Source organism: Arvicanthis niloticus, chromosome 5 (assembly GCF_011762505.2).
Source record: "Arvicanthis niloticus isolate mArvNil1 chromosome 5, mArvNil1.pat.X, whole genome shotgun sequence".
NCBI lineage: Eukaryota > Metazoa > Chordata > Mammalia > Rodentia > Muridae > Arvicanthis > Arvicanthis niloticus.
In genome coordinates this window covers 29,774,832-29,797,427 of record NC_047662.1, presented here as the reverse complement: position 1 = coordinate 29,797,427, position 22,596 = coordinate 29,774,832, and the positions used below count along the sequence as shown (strand labels likewise).

General features: G+C 46.2%; 1 protein-coding gene across 1 annotated transcript; it reads right to left on the bottom strand.

Moving 5' to 3' along the window:
* Window positions 1-7,314: 7,314 nt before the first annotated feature.
* Window positions 7,315-22,021, bottom strand: Utp11 (UTP11 small subunit processome component). Its single transcript, XM_034504076.2, has 8 exons — window positions 21,844-22,021; window positions 14,525-14,586; window positions 12,370-12,472; window positions 11,595-11,708; window positions 10,739-10,832; window positions 10,509-10,639; window positions 8,283-8,393; window positions 7,315-7,586 (listed from the first exon to the last, which is right to left on the bottom strand). The coding sequence occupies exons 1-8, from the start codon at window positions 21,904-21,906 to the stop codon at window positions 7,503-7,505; spliced, it is 762 nt and encodes a 253-aa protein (XP_034359967.1). The 5' UTR covers window positions 21,907-22,021; the 3' UTR covers window positions 7,315-7,502.
* Between the last annotated feature and the right edge of the window lie 575 nt (window positions 22,022-22,596).

Genomic DNA, 22,596 nt, shown 5'->3' with positions numbered 1-22,596 from the left:
TCATGGTTCCTAGCCACAGGCTTCTGATCCACCCATGAAGAAGGCCAGGGTTGGCCAGCAGGACATATACTGCACCTGCACAAGAATCTCTCAAGTCCAGGCTGAAGGTCATGGCCAACCTCTAGGCCTTGACCTACCCAGTCTGAAATGGAGTCAAATGGAGACGCAGCCAGGGCACATTCTCTGCCAATGCCATCTGCAAGACACAGTCCTATGTATTCTTGAAGGCTAGCCCCTGACTCAGTCCCTACCACTGAGATGTAAGCCAAAGCCACCCTGGTCCACTTCGTCTCTTACCAGGGGTGTCAGGTGAGGGAAGAGGGTTGTGCCTGGGGGAGGGGGGTCTGGAGGGAAGCTGGGACTGAGGAGCTCCAGTAAGGGGAGGGCTGGCCCTGCAGGATGACAGAGAGATGATTAAACCCACAGAGAAGATTGATAAGGGCGCTAAACAGCTGCAAGTCTGCAAGTGCAAGGTGGGCTGGGGACAAATCTCATCTTGTCCTGGCAGTGCTCAAAGTACTTGGGATGGGGGGGGGGGGGGGGCTGGGTCAGCCTCGCTGAGCTCACGACCTGTACAAAGCTCCAGAGCAGGAGTGAGGGGCTAGAAGGCCACTTCCCGCTTCTCCCTCCTGGCCTCAGATGAGAGCTTCTGGAGCTCACCGAGGGACCCCCTGCCCCCTTGACACCTGAGCAGTGCATCCCTTCTCAGCAGTGCCCCCCCCCTTCACCCACAGCGTCTCTGGTTCAGCTCTCACTCTCGTTATTATTAGATGTGATTTACAGAGGAAGCGCTGAGTCAGAAAAACTGAGATTTCCCCTAGACAGAGGCAGTGGGAGAGGAGAAGAGTCCAGGGGAGGTGGGCAGGTGTCTTCAGGAGGGAGCCAGGAGCTGGGTATCCCAGACTCCCAACTTCTAAAATGAGCGAGGAGTTTATGTTGCTGTTTCTCCTACCTGCTCTAGGCCTAGAATCCTCACTTGGGACATTCAGACCCCTTTTCTGACCTCTTGCCCCACCTTTGAGCCCCACTTTTGGTTAGCCTCATTCCCTCTTACAAGTTTAAGAGGCAAGCCCAGAAGTCCTGAAATCTGGAAATGAGTCTGGGCCTTGTGTCCCCAGAACAGCTCTGAATGTGGTCCCGGGCTCCCAGAGATGGAGAGAAGCAGCTGAAGGGCCCCGGCCACCCCACCCCCACTCTGCAAACAGAGACCCTAGCACCGAGTTCCGGGCAAGCTGTGGGGTGTGGGGGTAACCAGAGGCGCAACAGCGCCTGCAGGGAAAGCACACATTTCTGCTTTCACCTTGTGCAGAAGAGAGTGGTGGGCAGGTCGGTCTCTGCTCCCTGGGTCTCTGACTCCCTGGCAGGGAGGAACTGGGCATTGTTGCCAAAAATAAACGTTCCTTCTCCCGCTCCCTGGCTCCCGGCTCCCGCTCATTAGGATGCGTGGCGTTTGGCTGCGGTCCCACACCTTGCAGCTCATTATAAATATGCAGTCGCTGCTGGCGCTACCCCAATCATCTCTGCAATCAGAGCTTTTAATTAGGTTAATTAAATTGTATCAAATCTCGCAGGGACGCAGTTCACTGATGCTGATGAGGCAGCCAAAACAGACCCCAGCTCCTTGGCTAATGAAGGCCGCTGCCTGCCTGAGCAGCGAGGGGGCAGGAACGCATAATAAAGGGGTGCGTCCTCTGGGAGGAGCTGCTGCCCAGGCCCACGCTCTGGGGACCTGGGAAAGGGTCTTCATCTAGCAAGTTGAGCTCCAGCTGCAGCAGTCTGCCAACCCCAGAGACTATCAGCCTCACTAGAGAACCAACCGTGGGTAGCATCAAGAACCCAGACAGGTGGGCAGTGTTAGGCCTAAGCACCTGCCACCCCAAACTACAGAGTAAACAGTGTGTCTTGAGATCCACTGGCTCTATCCGGGAACTCCTTATTTCTTCCACAGACTAGTTTAATAAGGAAAGGGTGCGCATGCGCACACGTGCCCGTACACACGCATGGGGGGTGGGAGGGTTGGTTGTCCTGTCACTGCCTCCTTGGTTGTCTTATTAGCCTGTGAGGAGGCCAGGCTGGAGCTAGAAAGCCCATCCCACTGCTGGCCTAGTCTCCATCTGCCATGGAGGCCATCTGCCCCTGGCAGGGGGTAGTTTATAACGCTACCAGCCAAAGACAGGAGGGGGTGGCACCCCCCTCCCCACCCTCTATGTGCCAGATGGACCCTGTATTTCCCCACCTACCTCTCTACCTAAAGAGCCCTCTCTGAGGGAGAGACATTAGTCCCAGTCTTACAGGATCAAGTTAGCTAAGGAAGAGAGCTGATTCTTTCCACTCTGGTCCCTCCTCACCCTGAGCTGACGACCCCGCCTCTGTACTCCACCACTGGCCACGGGAACCCATAGAAACCCGGAGCTGGAGGAACGTGGGAAGGTCTTCCCCTAACTTGAAGCAAAATGACAGGTGCTGCCACTTCTAGAGGGGTTGTCCCCGCTGCCTCTCAGCCCTTTCCTCCTAACTCTTCTGTCTCTGAGCAAAAGAAGCTGGAAGATGGGGACTTTTTCAGCGCTTTCAAGGTGAAGCTGTCTGTTTTGTAGGAGCTGCTTTTTTTGGTATAGAAAGGTTGTGGGGTTTTTGTTTTTTCCACTCAGTAATGTGAAAACTTGAAACTTGAAACCAACCCTCCCTTCCCCCCCCCCCAAATTTGTCACCTCAGAAAGAAGCCTTTGGGGTAAAAGAAAGGGGAAAAAAGCTGTAAATTAGTCAGACTGGCTCAGGGCAAGGGAGGGGAGTGCCCACCTGCCTCTAGGCACTGGGGTTTCATTAACACTGGTGATCTGAGCTGGCCATCAGGTGACAGACAATGAAGACCTGAAAAGGCTGTCTTTCCACCTTCCTTAAACCCCCCAAAGCAGCAACCCCCAGCCTGCATCCTCAGTTCTATTCCAGACTAGCCTCTACCTGCCAGGGACAGACTGCAGGATCTCCCAGGACCACAGTGTGTTCCTTCCCATGACAGGATATGGCCATCGCCTTTTCTAGGACCATCAAGTTAGGCAGAGCAGATAGACAGGGAAATGTAACTGAGACAAGATCTCCTAAAATGCCATGTCAGAGGGCCTGGGAAGAGAAGACAAGGAGATTCCTTACTTGGAGTCAGAAGCAGTCGGAGTGATGTTTCCTCTGGCCTGGCCTTCTAGGGGAGACAGGCAGAAGTATGCATTACCACAACAGTTTCTTCTGGACTCCTGAGTCTCAGACTTGGGCTCTCTGGAAGGGAAGGCTAAGGCTCAAATCCAGGCCTTAAATATTCTAGGCCAAAACTCTACTGAGTGATACCCCAGGCCACCAACCTGGGGTATCACTCTTTGCACAGCCTTTTTGCCTTTCCTTGTGGCAACTGCATGGTTGTTCTGGCATCCAATCACTACAGACCCAGAAGCCAGTGGGAACTGCGCCAGCAAGAAGGCCCCATGACCTGGCTGGCTAGAGAGTGCACCGTCTGACCCCAAAAGGCAGCTGCAAAGCCCAAGAAACCTGCCAGCTCAGCCTCAGACAGCCCACTCCCATTCCTCCACTCGTCTGCAGTTCAGGGCCAGGACTCCCACCCCAGGCTCAGAACACCTTTCCCAATGCCTTGTGCATAAGGCTTTGGGAACTGGCAAGCCAAAATGGCTTTGGGAGGAAGAGAGCCCATAACCACACACCTACTTGCCTCATGGTTTCAAGTTCCAGCAGGCCCTGGCCTCACCGGCCTCCGCTGGCAAGCAGAGCAGTCTGCACACTGCTTTCCCTGATGAAGGACAGGCAGCTTTGATTGTTCAGTGACCCACAGCCAGCAGCATAGGGAGACAGCAAGCCACAAGTCAACCCTCAGAACTTCACAAAAGGAAACCCTCCTACCATGTCCCCAGATGGACCGACCTCTGGGAAACTTGAGGCTTTGGGAAAGACCCTAATGGTCCCTACAGGAGCCTCATTAAAAGTGAGAAAGCCACGATACATTCAAACTAAAAGAAAAAATCTTTTTCATGGAGCACTCCTTCGTGGCATTAAATTCAATAAACAAATCCATACTCAGCACCTCTGGGGAGCAAGGAGGTTCTGGCAGAAGCTCCTTCGGCATAGACTCACTGATAACCAGCCCAGCAGAGAGGCAGCAGCGCCACCTGCTGGGCCATTTCCCAACCACCAACTCTTATATAGAAAAATAAAACAAGGCCTTGCCGCAGACCCTCAAATGTGGCTATAAGCTGACTGGGCTGGCCTCAGGGACTGTCCCTTGGGCGGACCCACTAGTTCCACGGACTTCAGGTGACTGCTGCTTTGAAGACTTGGCTTATGCCAAAACATGAACAAAGCAAGAATACTGAGCCACAGAAACGTTCTCCACTTGCACAGGCTGCCCCAGCCCCGTGGCACAGCCTGCATGCCACATCAACAGGCCAAACCATCCCAAGCCTAAGAAGGTGGGCACCAAGAAAACAAACTGTCTCCTGTTCCTGGCCAGTCTGTTGACCTGCTTAAAGGCTGTGGCCTATTCTAAGAACACAAGGGGCTGGAACCTGGGATGGGTTCCCCACAGGGGACCACCAATCTCTCTCCCCTTAAGAACTCTTGGGTCCTCTTGACATAGCTTATAACTGTAATTCCAACACTTGTGAGGAGACAGAATAATAAAAGTTTGAGAGCAGCCCAGGCTAGCATGAAGCCATATCAAAAAATAAAACCAAGGGACTGGAGAGGTGGCTCAACGGTTAAGAGCACTTGCAAGAGACTCCTTGGGCTTCAGAGACAGCTTACAATGGCTCAGCAACAAGGATATTATACCTAGTCTTGTTCTGGTTCTTATTATCTCCAGCCTGGAAGCTAGGGCACTTCAAACACAACGGATTTTGTGGTCCCTTCAGACTGAGCACAAGCCCCTTCAAGCATCTCCATTGATGTGTGTGTTCCCAGAGGGAGGGTGCATGGATGTGTCCATACCTGTCTCTGAGGCCCAAGTCGTTGCTGCCTTATGCGTCTGTGGACATGAGAGCCCATGAGGCACTGTATACTTTGGTGTGGGTGTATGCTTTATGAGAAGGTGGCCACGTATCCTCCCAAGGCTCCTCAGCCTTCCTACCCAGGAACGGAAAGAATCAGAGCAGCAATCCCTGACTGCTTACCTCAGAACAGACCACTGGTTGGTCTGTTAACTCCTTAGCCTGTCAAATTCCTTTCAGGTACCGACTTAAAACCCAACCCTCACCTTGCTCCAGACAGTGTTTCCTAACAATGTTAACCTATATATCTCTTGTGGAACCGAAACGCAGACCATTGGTATTAGCTGAGTTCAGCACCTCTTCACAGATTTGAGTTCAGCCTGGGAAAGCTTCCTTTTTAAAGGCAAAAGCTAGCTTCTGTTCTCTGGAACCTTATTTTCAGGAATCCCAGACCTGAATCCCACAGTATACATTCTGAGAAAACAGGTTTCCCATCTAGGCTTTATACAGGAACCCAGTAGCCATGTCACCTACTAATACTTTAAAAAAAAAAAAAAAAAAAAAAAAAAAAAAAAAAAAATTCTGGGCCTGGAGAGATGGCTCAGAGGTTACTGAGACGGCACAGGCTACTCTTCCAAAGGACCTGGATTCAATTCCCAGAATCCACACGGTGTTGACAATCAGCTATAACTTCTTTCACGGGATACTATAGCCTCTTCTGGCTCCTGTAGGCAGCAGAAATGTATGTGGTACAAAGGCAAAGCACTTATATAGACATTAAAAAAAAATCTATCAGACCAATGTAGCTATTCCTCCCTAGAACGTGGGATGTGCATAAGGCTCCCAGAATCCTGTTCTCAGGTCTCCCACATCTTCCTCAAGCATGCTCAGTCCTGTTCTGACTGGCCATGGCCTACCTTCCCTATATAAGGGCAAGGAAGGGAAGGGTGGGACCTAAGGCTGAGGCTAAGAAACAGCTCCATATAGCCTGGGGTCTGTATTCTCAGATGAAGTCATTTATGACTTTGGAATCAGCAATTGGCCAGGAGAAGAGGAGCAGGAACAGAGCCAGACCTAGTGTTCTGAAGTGAACTTCCTGAACAAACAAGGAGCTCTATGAGGTCCTCATTCTAAGTCTGTTTATTTCGACATACAAGGAGGGAGAAATGGACTCTTGGACAACTTATGAAGCCACCCAAATAAGACTCTCTCCCAACTGTACAAAACATTTAATCCTTAAAACAGATTACTTCAGCTAGGTGCTTTTGGCATGTTGTAATCCCAGCCCTTGGGATAGAGGCAGAATAATCAGAAGTTCAAGGTCATCCTTAGCTACACAGCTAATTTTAGGTCAGCCAGGGTGCCAAGAGATCCCATCTCAAAAAAAAACAAACAAAAATTCAGGATCAGTTGCTGAGCAAACATAAGAATTTAACTTTGACTCCCAGAACCCACATTTTTGTTGGTTTTGTTTTGTTTGGAGACAGAGTTTCCCTGTGTAGTCCTGGCTGAACTGGAACTCACTCTGTAGACTAGGCTAGCTTTGATTTGCTTGCTTTTGCCTCCTAAATGCTGGGGTTAAAGACGTGTGCCACCACTGCCCAGCTCTAGAACCCACATTTTAAAAGCCAACAGTGGAAGCGGATAGGATGGCTCAGCAGGTAAGAGTGCCTGCCTCCAAGCCTGACAACCGGAGTTTGATTTCTGGAACCACACTATGGAAGGAGAGAAGAACCAAATCTAAGTTGTCACCTGACCTACCACCCCACACTTGCAACCCTAGCAAACGGGGGGCACAGACAGGTGGGTCCCTGGGGCTCACTGGCTGGCCAGCCTAGTCTCATCAATGAGCTGGAGGCCAATAAGACAGTGTCTGAAAACAAGACGACTTACTCTAAGGGATGACACAGCCTCCACATGCACCACCACACATGTGCACTCACACGAACACACACACATACACAAAACAAGGATTTTCTACCTTTTACTATGGTTTTATATTACCTTTGAAAAATTCAGAAATGTAGTAAAAATGAAATAGAGCTAATGATATAATTAAAAATCAGAATGTAAAATTTACTTTAAGGAGAATGACAAAACATAAACAAAAACCAATGTACAACTCTCCCAAATGGGGGCCATAAAGCAGAACACCCGTGGTAGCTGTTCACATCAGCAGCCCTAGGCCTTGCTACGGATAAACATATTGTCCTTAGATACTGAGAATGGGAATGTATTCATCTATTTTCTACTTTGCTGTATGAGATGATATGACGCTTCTAGGGAAAATAAGTAGATATGTAAGAGACCCGACTCATCAGTACAGAAACAATGACGCTGGGGAAGGGCTTTACTATTCTTATAGAAAGACGTCAAGTCTCGGGTTGGCAGTAAGTCATGATTACAAAACAGGAAGACCACGCTGTTTGAAGTAATAAAATCTGAAGTGATTACAAAAGAAAGGAAGAAAAAGATAAGAATTCTTTTCGATACAGAATGCTGAGGCTTATTTTTAAGACATCAACGTTTTCGGCGAGTCTGGAATCTGTAAATAGCTGGGGAGTTCACTGTTTCCTTCTTCACCTTCACCTTCTGAGTTTTATCCTGTAAGAGTAAAATGGTGACCAGTAAACACAAACAGGCTTCAGAAAGCAGCAAAGTCTTTTAGTAATCTGGCCAAGGGGCAGCCCCAACCCAGCCCTTCTCCAAGTTCATGCATGAAGCCACCTAACCTCTCTGGGAGCCCAGAGAATGCTACCAGCTGGGGACAGTCTTTGGAAAAATTGAGGAGCGAGCAGCTCAAGTAATTATTTTGTTTAAATTATAAATTTAATTCTCTCTTGGAACCGCAGTTGAGAAAGGCCAACCCAAACGATCTGCGAGGCTGGAGAATCTGACATTTAGAGGAGCGGTGATTCGAAAGAGCTTCTTAAATTCCTTAGCTCTGCTATTTAACTGCACAATGTTGTCTATTTTTAAACACCAGTGAGTGGCGTGCACTGTTTTGTTAACCTGTTTAAATGTTACGGGAGCTGCTCATAAGCTATAAAGTCCATATGCTACCTGATCCCACCCTTTGCTGCTCCAAAGCACTGACTAATAACCCCCTTATTACCTTCTTAATCAAGGAACACTTCAACAGTGTCAGAGCAATAGACACCGGCTCAAACCACTGCCCCCAAGGAGCAGACATTTCACTGGTGTTGATTTACACACAGCCTAGATCCAGTCTCAGTTAAGACCTTTATAAGAAAAAAGGAAGAAAGAAAGAAGAGGAGAAGGCTCAAGGCTCCCCCTTACCATGAGGTCTTTGCGCGTCTGGATTTTCTGGGCAACAACAAACAGCTGCTTCTCCCGCTCGATGCGCTGTGTCAAGCAGTCATACTGCTTCTGTCGTTCCTTGGCTATCCGCTGCAGAAGAAACACTTATCATTAATAAAACAAAGCAAGCACAAGTGAGAACCTGGTTCCTGAGTCCAACTGCATCAATGGTGCCATCAGCTCCCACCTTCCGGTATCAACTCAGCACCATTACAGTAAAGAGACCCACTTTAAAAACAGCTCATTCTGTAAGCAAGACTTACAGCAACCATGGAGACTTCCCATCAATATCATTTTACGGATGCAGAATGAGACCCAGAGAAGAAAAGCAACTGGCCTAAGGGTAGATGGTTTGCCTAAATCACAGTCAGGACTGTCCTGAGCCCTCAGTGTTCCCAGAGGTAGGATATGTGGCCTCAGCCTCTGACTGCCCACATTACTAGAGCTGAGGGCAGCACCTGCCCAGACTGCACACCTGCCAAAGTGAGCTGAGAGGAAGAGAAGGCCCAGTGGTGAGCACTGTGCTGGGCCTGAGAGCCAGATCTAAATCTCACAGAGAACAAAGAGCATTTTCAGCACAGATGGCCTGAAAGGGACTGCTAGGGACTCCTCAGAGACTATGGGAGTCCTTACACTTCAGAGACTCTGTAAGCATCTGAGAAACTAACAACTTTGGCTTCTTCTTTGAGACAGCATACAGACTGATCCGAAATGCTTGGAACCGGCATGTTTGGATTTTGAATTTGGGGGGTGTCTGGGATTTTGCATGTGCATGAGATACTTTAGGGATGAGACCCAAGTCTAAATAAGAGACTCCTTATTCTTCATATATCCCTTATATACACAGCCTGAAGATAACTTTACACAGCATTTTTGGCATGCCTGCATCTTGACTGTGGTCCATCATAGGAAGTCAGGTGTACAATTTTCCACTTGTACCCCATCAGCACTCAAAACACTGCAAATTTTGAAGGATTCCAGATTTCACTGAGTTGGACTAAGAATGTTCAGCCTGTAAATGCAGAAACCTATACATACACTTATGCACAAAATGTCAGTGTTAGGAGTTGATGCTCACAGACCTCCTCAAGCCAGTCACAGATTTTTGTATCACTTCAAGCTGCAGACTTGCAGTCTACTCACCAGCAGCAGACTCTCGATGAAAGTGATTATGTTTCACACAAAGCAACAGAGTCAAGCACCACTGGGAAAACCCAGCAGGTCTGAGCCCCCTTACCTTTGTAACTGCAGATAACAGACCATTCCTCAGGGTCTCTGAGGACCACTATACTACCCGAGGAACAGCAGTGACTCAGCTAACTGAAAATATAACTAAGTGACAGCCAGGGTTATCACGAGAAGCCCTCAGCCAGCTCCGGGGCCGAAGTACTCCGTACGGAGCGGGGCTTACACAGGCCTCAGACTCCGGCTCCTCAGATCCACCACAGCCTCCCAGCAGTGGCTGCAGACAGCTTTTGTTTTCACTGTATTGCACAGACTGTCAAATTTATGGGATTACCCAATATAGTCAAACTAATTAGGGGTATTTATATTACTAAAGCAAGTTTAGCTGCCTCTGAGCTAGAGGAAACTGCTGTGAAATTAAACATTGGAAGCAAAACTGATGCAGTGTAAATGATTCAAATCAAAACAGAACAGCTGTCTGCTTGAAACACATTGACAGCATTTTTTTTTAAATGAATCAGTCAGAAGTGAGAGTTCAACTCCAGAAGGCTTTGAGAAAAATCCTGTCATCTCCACAACCCAGTTATGTGACAGAAAGCACCATAAGGAAAAGTCAATACAAAATCTTGGTTACAAACGAGTACTATGAAAACATTTTAATATGTGCACCCACTTCGAAGGCTCAGGACCAAGGCAGCACACACACATCTCTGACTCCAATGCCCCTTCCCTGCTCTGTAGTCTCTAAATGTGGACAAATGCATTAAAAGCACAAAGGACCAGATCAGAGCCGGGATTCAAACTCAAACCTAAGCTCCTGACAACAACTGCACATGTCCTCCAAAACAAACAAACAATCAAAAACTCCGCTTCCACCCCTTCACCAAATCCTCTTTCCACTCTGTCAACCAAGTTTTAAAAGTTTTCCACAAATATACAAAGTAGTCAAAAAAGAACCATAGACAAAGAAAAGCCGAGACTCCCCCAAACGGCCATCTGAGTGTAAACAGAGATGCATACCTTGAGTCGAGTCTGAGGGGTGACTCCTTTCACTCTCTCCTTCTGCAAGGTCTCTATCCTGGGTCTATTATAGACCCTGTCAACTAGTTCTGGGGCCGTTTGCAAGTGAGTCGCAATATCAAACTGTTCAACTGAAATTCAAGACAATCTTTAAGGAACAGGTTGTCCCTAACAGCACATAACACACAGTGGCATGGCAGACCATCCCAGGCACCCTCAACATTTCATACCTTCTTTTTTGGTGTCAAAAAAGAACACATGTTTGTTCTGTTGCTTCCCCTGAAAATCCAGCAGGTGGAGCTCTGATTTCAGTCTTTCAATTTTCTGGAACATGAACATGGCCTCTTTAAAGTGGGTTCCACCAGAGTCTCAGAAATAAACTTGCAAAAACTTAGACATTTCACATCATCACTGTCAGCCAGCAAAGAATCCACTTCATTCTTCTTTTTTTTTGGTATGTTTAGGTACCGGCTTTTATCCGGCACCATCACACTTGCCTGTCATTATACTTGTTCTCAATGGTTTGATTCTTTGAAATGAAAGCACTTACACATACCAAGCACCACCTATTTATCAAGTACTAGACTAGGCATGCCACAAACTTCAATATTGAAAATATATAACAAAAATAAGCATTCTCATGCCAATCTCTGTGAGTTTGAGGCCAGCCTGGCATACAGAGTGAGTTCCAGGGAAGCCAAGGCTACATAGAGAAAATCTGTCTTGAAAAACAAAACAAACAAACAAAAAAGAAATAAGCGTTCTCAAGGAAATTAACTGGTTCATAACCATGGGACTAGATACTAGCAGAGGCCGAAATGAACCTACATCCACCTCGTTCTCAAACCAGAACGCTATCCACCAAGCTGTTGTATTTCTAAATCATCATTGCCCCCAAGCACACTGAAGACTGGAATACACTGATAACTTGAGATTATAAAATTTGTTCCTCTGTTGCTGTTGTTTAAACCAGGGCATCGATATTTATTGCCCCCCAAGAACTAGGATTAGAGATATACACAACCACAATCTGCCGTGTCCTCTCTTAACCAACAAAGACCATAAGAACAAAGAGTTAACTGTTACCTTCGCCTCCGACACCCTTTTCATCTCTACGTACTTGATGTCCTGAGTTCTCATCAGCTTTAGCTGCTCTGCTGTTACTTCTTCCTTGCTTTCTTTGAAAACATGAACTCCATCCTAAGATTGAGGTTTAACAGATACAGTCCTCAGTAGAGTATGATCATTAGTAAGCCATTAGCATCACTCACATGGAAAACACAGACAAGCACATGCCCACGTCAAGAGTAATTCAGAGCTGGGCGGTGGTGGCGCAGGCCTTTAATCCCAGCACTCGGGAGGCAGAGGCAGGTGGATTTCTGAGTTCGAGGCCAGCCTGGTCTACAGAGTGAGTTCCAGGACAGCCAGGACTACACGGAGAAACCCTGTCTCAAAAAAAACAAACAAACAAAAAAAAGAGTAATTCAGGGCCTCAGGACACTGATGCCCACCTTGAACAGAGGATATTTCCAGCCATTTACCCTTCAAATAAGAAGCTGGGGTGTACGCAGGCTGGGGTATAACTAGGGGGTAGCACTTTGTCTAGTATGCAAACATACTGGGTTCCATTTGCAATATCAAAATAAAAACAAATAGAAAAACAAACAGAAGATGGTGCAAAGCTAGGAGGAGCATGCTGACCAGGAAAAGGACAGTCTGCCTCAGATCTCTCACCAGGAGCACTTGGTCCAACTGGAGAAGAGCCAAGTTAAACCAAGGATGCTTCCTTGCTCCTCCTCATTCCCCATCCTTATTTCCCAACATATGGGGCTCCAACGACCTTTATCTGTTTTGCACCTACCTGGAGTTTGGCCCGAGTCATTTTATAGTAGAATTCATCTGGATTTTTTTCAAGAGCCTTCTTCCGGAGAGCTCTGAGGAAATCTTGTTTTTTATGATAGTCACTAAAAAAAGCAAGTCAGAAGAAACTCGTTGCAAAAAAAGAAAAAAAGTAAAACAACTTCCCACACAAATGAACTAACTTCATGCATTTAAAACTTCAAATGTGGATGTGCACCTGTTACCTCAACACTTGGAAGAACCACAAATTTGAAATCAATCTAACAGTGAGAGCCTGTTTCAACAAACAAACAAAAACCCTCAAAGCACACAAACCAATGAAGACCACATAAAACAAAATGTTTTAAACAAAGCAGTGAGCTGATCTGTCCGCTGTCAACTGAGTTAAGCTGTCCATAAACCCACGATCTTCAGAGCCCTCTGTTCCAGCCACAGCTACAATTACTGTCTCCACTGCACATCCTAGGACACCAGGTAAAGCACCACCTCAAACTCCTCCTAAGGGCTGCAGCGCACACTTCAGCACCAAGCTATTGCCATAACTCAGGCCCCACTGACTGTCACACAGCACAAGTAGAGTGGTGACTTCTGCAGTCATACTAGGTGGTTTGTATCTAGACTACACTACTCTGGCTAAGTAACCCTGGGTAAACTAAATAACTATTCTACTCCTGATTTTTTTTTTTTTTTTGGTTTTTCGAGACAGGGTTTCTCTGTGTAGCCCTGGCTTGTCCGGGAACTCACTCTGTAGACCTCATATATATAAGGTGGTATAACAGTAACCTAACCCAGAAGGTTGTTGGAAGGAATAAACAGACACACAATTTTATCTCCTAGAATGCTGCCTGGCCCACTATAGCACTCAGGGCTAGGGCTAAGCTCACTGGCAGAGAGATTCTCTAGAAGGCATAAGGACTCAGGTTCAAGTCTCATTTCCCACCACACCACAAAAAGGCAAACAATCAGTACTCAACTCTTACAATCTGCTTCAAAACCTTTGGTACAGTGGGCCTGGTGCACACACCTTTAATCCCAGCACTCAGGAAACAGAGGCAGGTGGATCTCTGAGTTGGAGGCCAGCCTGGTCTACACAGTGAGTTCCGGGACAGCCAGGGCTACACAGAGAAACCCAGTCTCAAATAACAACAACAACAAGAAGCTTTGGTATCAGCCAGGCATGATATATAAAACTGAAATCCCAAAACTAGAGAGGCTGAGGTAGGAGATCTTGAATTTGAAGCCAGCCTAGATACACAGGGAGACTGTTATAAAAATAAAATAAAATTTACAAGAAAAAAAGCTGAGGGGCTGGAGAGATAGGCCAGTGGTTAAGAACATTGACTGTTCTTTCAGAGGACCCATGTTCAAGTCCCAGAACAGATCTGGCAGCTAACAACTGTCTGTAACTCCAGTTCCAAGGTGATCTGATGCCCTCTTCTGGCCTCCACAGGTATATATCAGAGGCAGAGAAAATTTGATCGCTGTAAATTTAAGGTCAGCCTGGTCTATATAGTGAGTTTCAGGCCAGCCAGGGCTACACAGTGAGACTTTATTTCCAAAACTAAAATATAATAAATACATTTTTAAAAAATTAAAACCTGAGACCTGTAGAAAAATCACCACCAGCCGCCACACCAGGAGCAGGAGCTGAGAGCCTCAGCTTACTTGTGCTAACGAGTTACGAGCATTTTCAAATGAAGTGGCAAAGAGAAGAATGGATACAATTGTTTATAACGTGTTTTCAGAGTTCATCGCCCACTCTTAGGCCCATGAATCCGTCTTTCACATCTCTTCACTCCACACCACACAGAGACTCGGCAAATGGAGTTTAGATTGTATCTTTCACTTCAAGAAAAGGGAGCAAAACCATTCAAACACCAAAGTGGAGGCAAATCAACAGCACTATGAGAAACCATCTGGTCAGGCATTAAAAAAAAAAAAAAAAATGACTGTGCAAGGACTCAAATAACTAATGCTCAGGCTCAACAAAGGGAAGCTCAGGGTCACAGGAAAATACCCAACAGGCTGCCAGAGCTTTGGGTATTTTATCAATGGCAGGAAATTATTCCACAGTTAGACGCTCGGGCACTTCAGCTGTAGTACGGGGATGTTGTAAGCTCTCTTGGCAGCACCTCTACCAGAAATACTGGACTCACTTTGCACGAAGTTTGTAATCTTTCTTTTTCTCCAGCAAACCCAGGCGTTTTCGAAAGCCAGGCTAGAAGACAAAAGGAAAAAGAAGCAGTTAGTTTTCCCTGAAAACACATGCAATGTGTCACCTGACAGACAAAAATCAATAGTACTCAGTAAACCTGTGTCCTTGAGCCAGCCCACTACCCTGTTCCTCCCTCCTCCTTTACTGGGCCCTGCCCAAGGATGAGAGGGCTCACCCCAGAGCCAGACAGGTCACAAGCACCACCGTAGTAGCTTTCTTGGCCTATTAAGGACAGAGAGAGGCAACAATGACTCGGCACTAAGCGAGCAGTTGCCAGTTGTACTAAAATTACTACCAATTTAATCCAAGGGCTTATAAAATACTATGAAGGGAAAGCAGAGTAACAGGAGGCAACTGTGGTGAGGGAGCTAAGTTTAGAGTTTTCAGACCTAGGTTCAGCCCGTGCTTTACCTCTTAACAATCTGTGACCTTGGGCAAATAAACCACTGAACTTCTCTGGGCTGTCACGTCCCTAACTATAAAATAAGACAGTAAGGCTGGGCAAATGGTGCCTGCCTGCAGTCCTGAAGCTTGGGAAGCTGAGGCAGAATTGCAAGATTAAGGCTACATAGTAAGACTAGAAACAATTAAAACAGAGAGAACAGCCGGGCAGTGGTGGCGCACGCCTTTATTCCCGCACTTAGGAGGCAGAGGCAGGGGAATTTCTGAGTTCAAGGCCAGCCTGGTCTATAGAGTGAGTTCCAGGACAGCCAAGGCTAACAGAGAAACCCTGTCTCAAAAAACCAAAAAAACCAGAGAGAACAGTAGAGACAAAACAAAGTACAACGGGAAAGTACTATCTCTGACATACACTTCTACAGCGTGCAGGTTCAATGGGTAATCTTGATATATCCTTGTATACACTGCCATTACCCTGATAACTTAATGTAGGGTTAAATTGGTAATGCTTATAATCCCAGAACTTGAGAAATAGAAGAGAAACAGGAGTTCAAGGCCAGCCTCAGCTACATGAAACCCTGTGTAAATTATGTGTGTGTCTATATCAAATGCCTTTATAACTTTCTGCTGTGGGAGGAAGGTTTTTGAGACAGGGTCAATTCATAATTTTTTCTACATACTTGAACCCTCCACTTGCAGAGTGCCGGAATTAAAGGTATATGCCACCATACCTGGCTTTTATTAGGGGCTGAGGATCAACCCAAAACCTCTAACATTTGAGGCAAGTACGCTACCAACTGAGCTACGTCCCAGCTCTCCCTACATCAACTTCACAGCTCACACTTATGTGCCGACTCTGCTCCAAAGCAACGTGCTATGCTTACTGCATACTCCTATTTTTCCTTTATGACATTACAAAAAAAAAAAAAAAGCAAAGCATATTCCAGAAGGGGGATGGCATTTATAGACTATATCCAAGAATACAGAACCAAGGCTGGGGATGTACCTCAGCTGGTAGAATACCTGCCTAGGTTCAATCTGCAGTACCACATTGACCAGGCAGGTGACACACACCTGTAAGTAATCCTTGCAGGAAGGAAGTAGGAGGTTCAAGGTTGCCAGGCAATGGTGGTGCACACCTTTGATCCCAGCACTCCAGAGGCAGAGGCAGGGGGATCTCTGCAAGTTCGAGGCCAGCTCCTTTTACATAGTAAATTCCAGTCTGCGGCCAGGTTACACAATTTCAGAGTCCATATTCTCCATCTTTCTGCTCTGAAGAACCTTTGTTTGGCTTTGGTTTTGGAAGCAGGTTTTATACAGCTCCCCTTGACTTCAAACTCAGAATCTCATGCCTCAGCTTCCCGGAAGTGATGATGATGGATGGGTGTGCCCACCATATCCTGCTTTTGAGACTGTGCCTCATTCTATAGCCCAGGCTGGACAGTAGATTTATACCACTGCACCACTCCTCGGAACAACCTTGACTTCTGAGGCTGCAGGTTTACATCTCTACTGAACTCGAGATTTTACAGTCAGCTTTGTCATCTCTTAACCTTTCAAGGGATAACATGACCCACTGTGTACAATGACAATCTAGGGGTGGGAAGACGGTTCAGAGGTAAATGTCTGCCACTATGCCTAAGCTTGATCCCCTAGGACCTGCATGATGGAAAGAGAGAACTGACTCCCCAAAAGTTGTTCTCTAACCGCCATAACCACTCCCTGGCATGGTTGCCCAAAACACTCACACAAACCAAGATGTAAATGTAATTTTTAAAAATGTAAACTGTGTATGCTAGCACAAGCACTCAGAGCCTTAGGAGACAAGAAGTAGGTGAATCTCTGTGAGTTCAAGACCAGCCTGGTCTACACAGAGTGCTAGGCCAACCAAGGCTACACAGTTAAATACGGTCTCAAAAAAAGACTTTCCTGATTTTTTTTTTTTCAAAATTATTTTTATGGGTGGTGGAGGCACACCTTTAATCCCAGCACTCAGGAGGCAAAGGTAGTCGGATTCCTGAATTCCAGCCCATCTTGGTCTACATAGCAAGTTCCAGAACAGCATAAAGCTATAAAAAAGGAGAAAGTGCGCAGGAGGAAGGGAGGGAAAGTGAGAGAGAGGAAGAGAAAGAGGGAGAGAAGGGGAGGGAGGGAGACAGAGAGAGATGCTTAGTCAAAAAGTGGGACTAGAGAGATGGCTCCGTAGTTTTTAAGAGCACTGGCTATTCCTCCAGAGGACCTGGGTTCAATTCCTACATAGCAGCTCACAACTGTCTGTTACTCCAGTTCCAGGGGATCTGACATCCTCACACAGACATACATGCAGGCAAAACACTAATGCACATAAAATAAAAATAAATTTTAAGAAATTGCTTTGGGGGGCTGGAGAGATGGCTCAGAGGTTAAGCGCACTGACTGCACTTCCAGAGGTTCTGAGTTCAATTCCCAGCAACCACATGGTGGCTCACAGCCATCTGTAATGGGATCTGATACCCTCTTCTGGTGTATCTGAAGACAGCAATAATGTACTCATATAAACTAAGTGAATAAATAAATCTTTAAAAAAAATTACATTTATTTAAAAAAAAAAAAAAAAAGAAATTGCTTTGGTGTTTGTTTTCTTTTTAGCTTTTTTTTGTTCGTTGGTTGGTTGTTTGGTTGGTTTTTGGTTTGTTTTTGTTATTGTTTGGTTTTCTGAGACAGGGTTATCTCTGTATAGTTCTAACTGTCCTGGAACTTGCTCTGTAGACCAGGCTGGCCTCAAGATCAAAAAATCCATCCGCCTCCTTACTGCTGGGCTAGATTTGTTTTATGAGTGTTTTGCGTGAACATACATGTGTGTACCACATGAATGCCTGGTACCCTGGAGGTCAGACAAAAGCATCTAATGCCCTGAAACTGAAGTTATGGATGGTTGTAAGCTACCATATGGATGCTGGGAACCAAACCTGAGTCTTCTGCAAGAGCACTAAATGCTCTTACCTGCTGAGCCAGTTCTCCAGTATCCATGATAGCTTTTCACAAAAATTAAATTAAATTAAATTAAATGATTGATTTTTATTTTATATGCATTGGTGTTCTGCCTGCATATGTGTGTGTGAGGGTGTCAGATCCTCTGAAACTGAAGCTACAGACAGGTGTGAGCTGCCATGTGGATGCTGAGAACTGAACCCAGGTCCTCTGGAAGAACAGCCAGTGCTCCCGACCACTGAGCCATCTCTCCAGACCACTAGTTTTTATTTTTGATACAGTAAATGAAGGGAGATTGACAGACAAAGATATTTCAAAGGTCAGGGACAACAGAGGAGGAAGTCTTTAAATCACTAATGTGCGACAATACATGTACATTACAGAGGAAACCAGACACAGCATGTGAACCGGTTTACACGTTTACCTCCTCAACACAAGCATCAAGGTCCCACTGTCTCAAGAGGAAGAGGACAAAGAAACATACAAGGAACCCAAATTTGAAAATGACTCAGGCGTTGTCTCCAAATCCCTTTCTTTTATGTTAACCTAAGTCAACTATTTGCAATTGTGATTCTAGATACGAAATTTAATCTCTTAAAGCACTAGGTTCCTAATTTGTAAAATGGAATAACATCTATCTCCTGAGGACACTGTGAAATTAGGAGGCAATCTTTGTACAGCATGTAGGGCTGTTTCTATGACACCTCAAAGGTAACTGTTTCAAGCAGAATGCACTGTAATCCCAGCATCCACAAGGTGAAGCAGAAGGATCACAAACTGAAACCTGAGGTAAGTCTAGGTTAAATAGGAAGAGCTTGTCTAAAAAAAAAAAAAAAATCCTAGCTTTGCTTTCAAAGCAGAGTGATCACCCAGTCCAGCACACTTCCTATAGGCTCTAGACCCCAACCCTCTCCACACATGTTCCATATCTGATACTTTAAGTTTTCTTTTCATTTTACGTGTATGATTTATTTGCTTTTATGCCTGTGCATCACAAGTGTGCCTGGTGCCCAAAGAGGCCAGAGAGCTTCAGACACTCTAGAACTGGAGTTGCAGATGGTTGTGAGCTGACGTGGATGCTAGGAGCTGAACCTGGATCCCCTGCAAGAGCAGCCATTGCTCTTAAGCACTGAGCCATTCTCCACCACCCCTCCCCCCCACTTCTGGCATTCTTTCCCACCACCCACCACCCACCACCCCCCCACAGGGTTTCTCTGTGTAGTCCTGGCTGTCCTGGAACTCACTCTGTAGACCAGGCTGGCCTTGAACTCAGAAATCCACCTGCCTCTGCCTTCCAAGTGCTGGGATTAAAGGCGTGCACCACCACCGCCCGGCTCACTTCTGGCATTCTTAATGTGTCACCTCCTTATAAAGCTGCTTCTAGCTGAGCAGTGGTGGTGCACACATTGAATCCCTGCACTCAGTAGGCAGAGGCAGGCCTGGTCTACACAGAATATTAGACCAGCCAAGGTTACATTGTGAAACACTGTCTCAAAAAAACAAAAACAAACAAACAGAAAGTAACCTCTATATTCTTGACAACCTGATACATTTTCTGGCTTTGTCAGCTCTGGCTGCACCTCTTCACAGCACTTGACCCGTCTGAGTTTTCACTTCCTCAGGAAAATGTGATGACACAATAACCTGCTTGCAAACAGCTGCTCTGAGTTAAGTGGCAGTCACCCATTTATACTGCAAGTTCTGTCTACTCCTGGTTTTAGATAGATCCATATACAGTCTCACAAGCAAGATGTTAAAATACATTACTGTTGGTGTAATGACTCAGTGGGTAAAGACACTTGCTACCAAGTTTAATGACTTGAGTTTGAACCTGGGACAGACTCCTGAAAATTATCCTCTGACCTCCACAAAGCTGTGGCACCAATACATATATGGTTAAATAAAAATACATGTAAAATAAAAAGTTTTAATCCATGTATAATACTGCTTCCACTAAGCATGTGCTCTAATAAAGGCTACTAAGCAGGAAGAGTGAACTGTGATAGAGAAGGCAGTGCTATCGCCTCTGAAGCCTTTTGTCTAAGATCTTCTACAAAAGGATGTTTAAACTATAAGAGAGAGAGAGAGAGAGAGAGAGAGAGAGAGGTCTCAACTCTACAGCATCAGTCAGCGGCACGGTTTCAGAGATGACATCCTTTTCTTCAGGATCTGTAAAGCAGATATCTCTAAAGGCCCTTCGGTTGTGTATATGGGGTTTTGTCTGTTGTTGCTGGGGTTTAATTTTGTGTATCTGCATGATGTATGTGCACGTGGGTACACATGCCACGGCATATATGGAGGACAGAGGACAACATCTTAAGAGTCCACTCTCAAAAAAAGGAAGCCATGAAATGGAAAGACCAAGCAGTGGTATCTGGGAGTGTTGAGGGTCGGAAAGGGACGAAATGTTGTAATTAAGTTATAATCTCAAAAATGAAGAAGAAAGAAGAGCCCACTCTTTCCTTCCCTTTAGTATATGAGTTCTGAGGATCTGACTCAGGTTGCCAGGCTGTGCAGCAAGCACGTCTACTAGCTGAGCCATTTTACCAGCCCATTTTGTTTTGTTGAGATACTGTCTCACATAGCCCAGAATATCCGAAAACCTGATGAGTTACCCTGAATCATTGATCCCCTTGCCTTTAAAAAGGAAAGAAAAAAAATATTTGAGGGGTTAAAGAGATGGCTTAATAGATAAAAAGCACATTCTTCTCTTCCAGAAGATCCAAGTTCATTTCCCAGCACCCATATCAGGATATCAAACAAATCACAACTACATAAAACCCCAGCTCCAGGATGAGCTCCCACAGACATATGCATTCATGTACATATGCACACACACATTAATTTTTTTAATTTAAAAGATGTTATTGTGTGTGTGAGTGGGGAGGGAGGGAGGGAGACAGAGAGAGAGAGAGAGAGAGAGAGAGAATATGAATGTGAGTTCAGAGCCTAAGGAGGCCAGAGGGGGTGGTGGACTTCCTAGAGTGGAGTTACAGGTATTTGTGAGCTCACGATGTGGGTGCTGGGATTTGAACTCTTGAGAGAGCAGCCAAGAACTCTTAATCGCTAAGCCCTCTCTCCAAGGCTTGTTAAAGGCTTGTTTGAACCAGTTAGTATGTGATTTCTGAGAATAGTAAAGTGGATAAAGTACATATTTATTTCTATTGCATATCCAAACCCCAACACATTCTCCTCAGAAAATCCACGCCTATTTATTCTAACTAAATTTAGTGGGGGATTCCCTCCCTCCTTTCTTTCTTCCTAACAAGAACTAAATCAACTTGCCCACACTTGCTAGGCAAACAGTTCACCATTGAGGTTTATGTCTAGAATTTTTTTTTTTTAGATTGTTATTTTGAGTCAGGTCTAAGTTGCCCAGGCAGGCCCTGATTTTGTGATCCTTCTGCCTTGGCCTCTTGGGTAGCTGCAATTATAGACCTGGGCTACGAGGTCCAGTAAAGTTTGTTAATGGTCAAGACACTCTCCAGAAGGGATAAGGAAAGCACCACGATTTTAGAGGGAGGCATAGAACAGATCTAGACAAACCACAAATCCTATTCCAAAAGTTGGACCCACTTCAGGAACATCCCTGCATTCGTCGGTTGTGGGGCGTCTACTGTCGCAGGTCACATTAGTTTGACTTTGGCCTCAATTTCCAGGTAAAGGCATCTGACACACCTTGCCTTATTCAATTACCCACTGAACCTTTTACCGTACAGAATGACAATCCCCCTAACTCGGTCCCCCGGTCTCCCCGGCAAGCCACGCCGGGGTCAGGCCCCATGTGTTGGGTATTGACAGAAGGCAGATGCGCGGTCCAGTATCCGGATGCTGGGACAGCAAGGGGGCGGGGGCCACCGGCAGACGCCCGTGGGGCCTGTGAGGGCCTACCTGGCTTCGTTCTCGGTGTTCCCGCTGCCGGGTCTTGGCTGCCTTACGAAAAGCCGCCGACATGCCTACTGAGGTCTAGGAAACGCTCAGCAAACTCCACCACCACGACCGCACTACCCAACCCGCTGGGTCCGCCAAGACTACCGGAAGCGGGCCCACCGCTTGCGGCTTGCTATGCAGCCTATCAGAAGCCTGCTTTACAGGAAATACATCCCGGCTCAAGCGGCCCGAACAGGAGCCTTCTGGGAGATGTAGTTTCCTAAACTAGAGTCTTGGAATTTCTTCACAACTCTCAGTCGTCAGAGAGCGTCCACTGGTTCAGAGACCTAGCCTTTGCTCTGGGCCGCACGTTGGCATCTGGGAACTCGTGGTTGGCACTGCTCTCTGGCTGAGCTCAGCTTTCGTGTGCGCATGTGCTGTCACCTGCGACTTGGCTTGGGTTAAAATTCTAAGTAGAATGTGGCTCACACCTTTAATCCCAGTTCTCTGGAGGCAGAAGCTGGCAAATTTCTGTGACCTGGTCTTGCATAGTGATTGCCAGGCCAGCCAGGGCTATATAGTGAAATGAAACACAGTCTAAAAACAAAACAAAAACAAGCCAAAAACTAGAAATAACGTGAATCTTAGAGTATACTGGAAAGAGCATTTGAAAACCACATTTGGTTCCTCAGCTGACTTCTGGCTGCTTGACTTTGAGCGGATTGCTTGACTTTAACGAGCATCATTTTTCTCACCCATAAAACGAACATAATA

What these genes read in the sequence shown, in the direction of transcription:
- Utp11 (XM_034504076.2), bottom strand. Translation starts at nt 21,906, where the DNA reads ATGTCGGCGGCTTTTCGTAAGGCAGCCAAGACCCGGCAGCGGGAACAC. An exon ending in TGACTCGGGCCAAACTCCAG is followed by an intron (nt 11,709 to 12,369) that starts GTAGGTGCAAAA and finishes CCTCAATCTTAG; the next exon opens with GATGGAGTTCATGTTTTCAA. An exon ending in TTTTGACACCAAAAAAGAAG is followed by an intron (nt 10,640 to 10,738) that starts GTATGAAATGTT and finishes CTTGAATTTCAG; the next exon opens with TTGAACAGTTTGATATTGCG.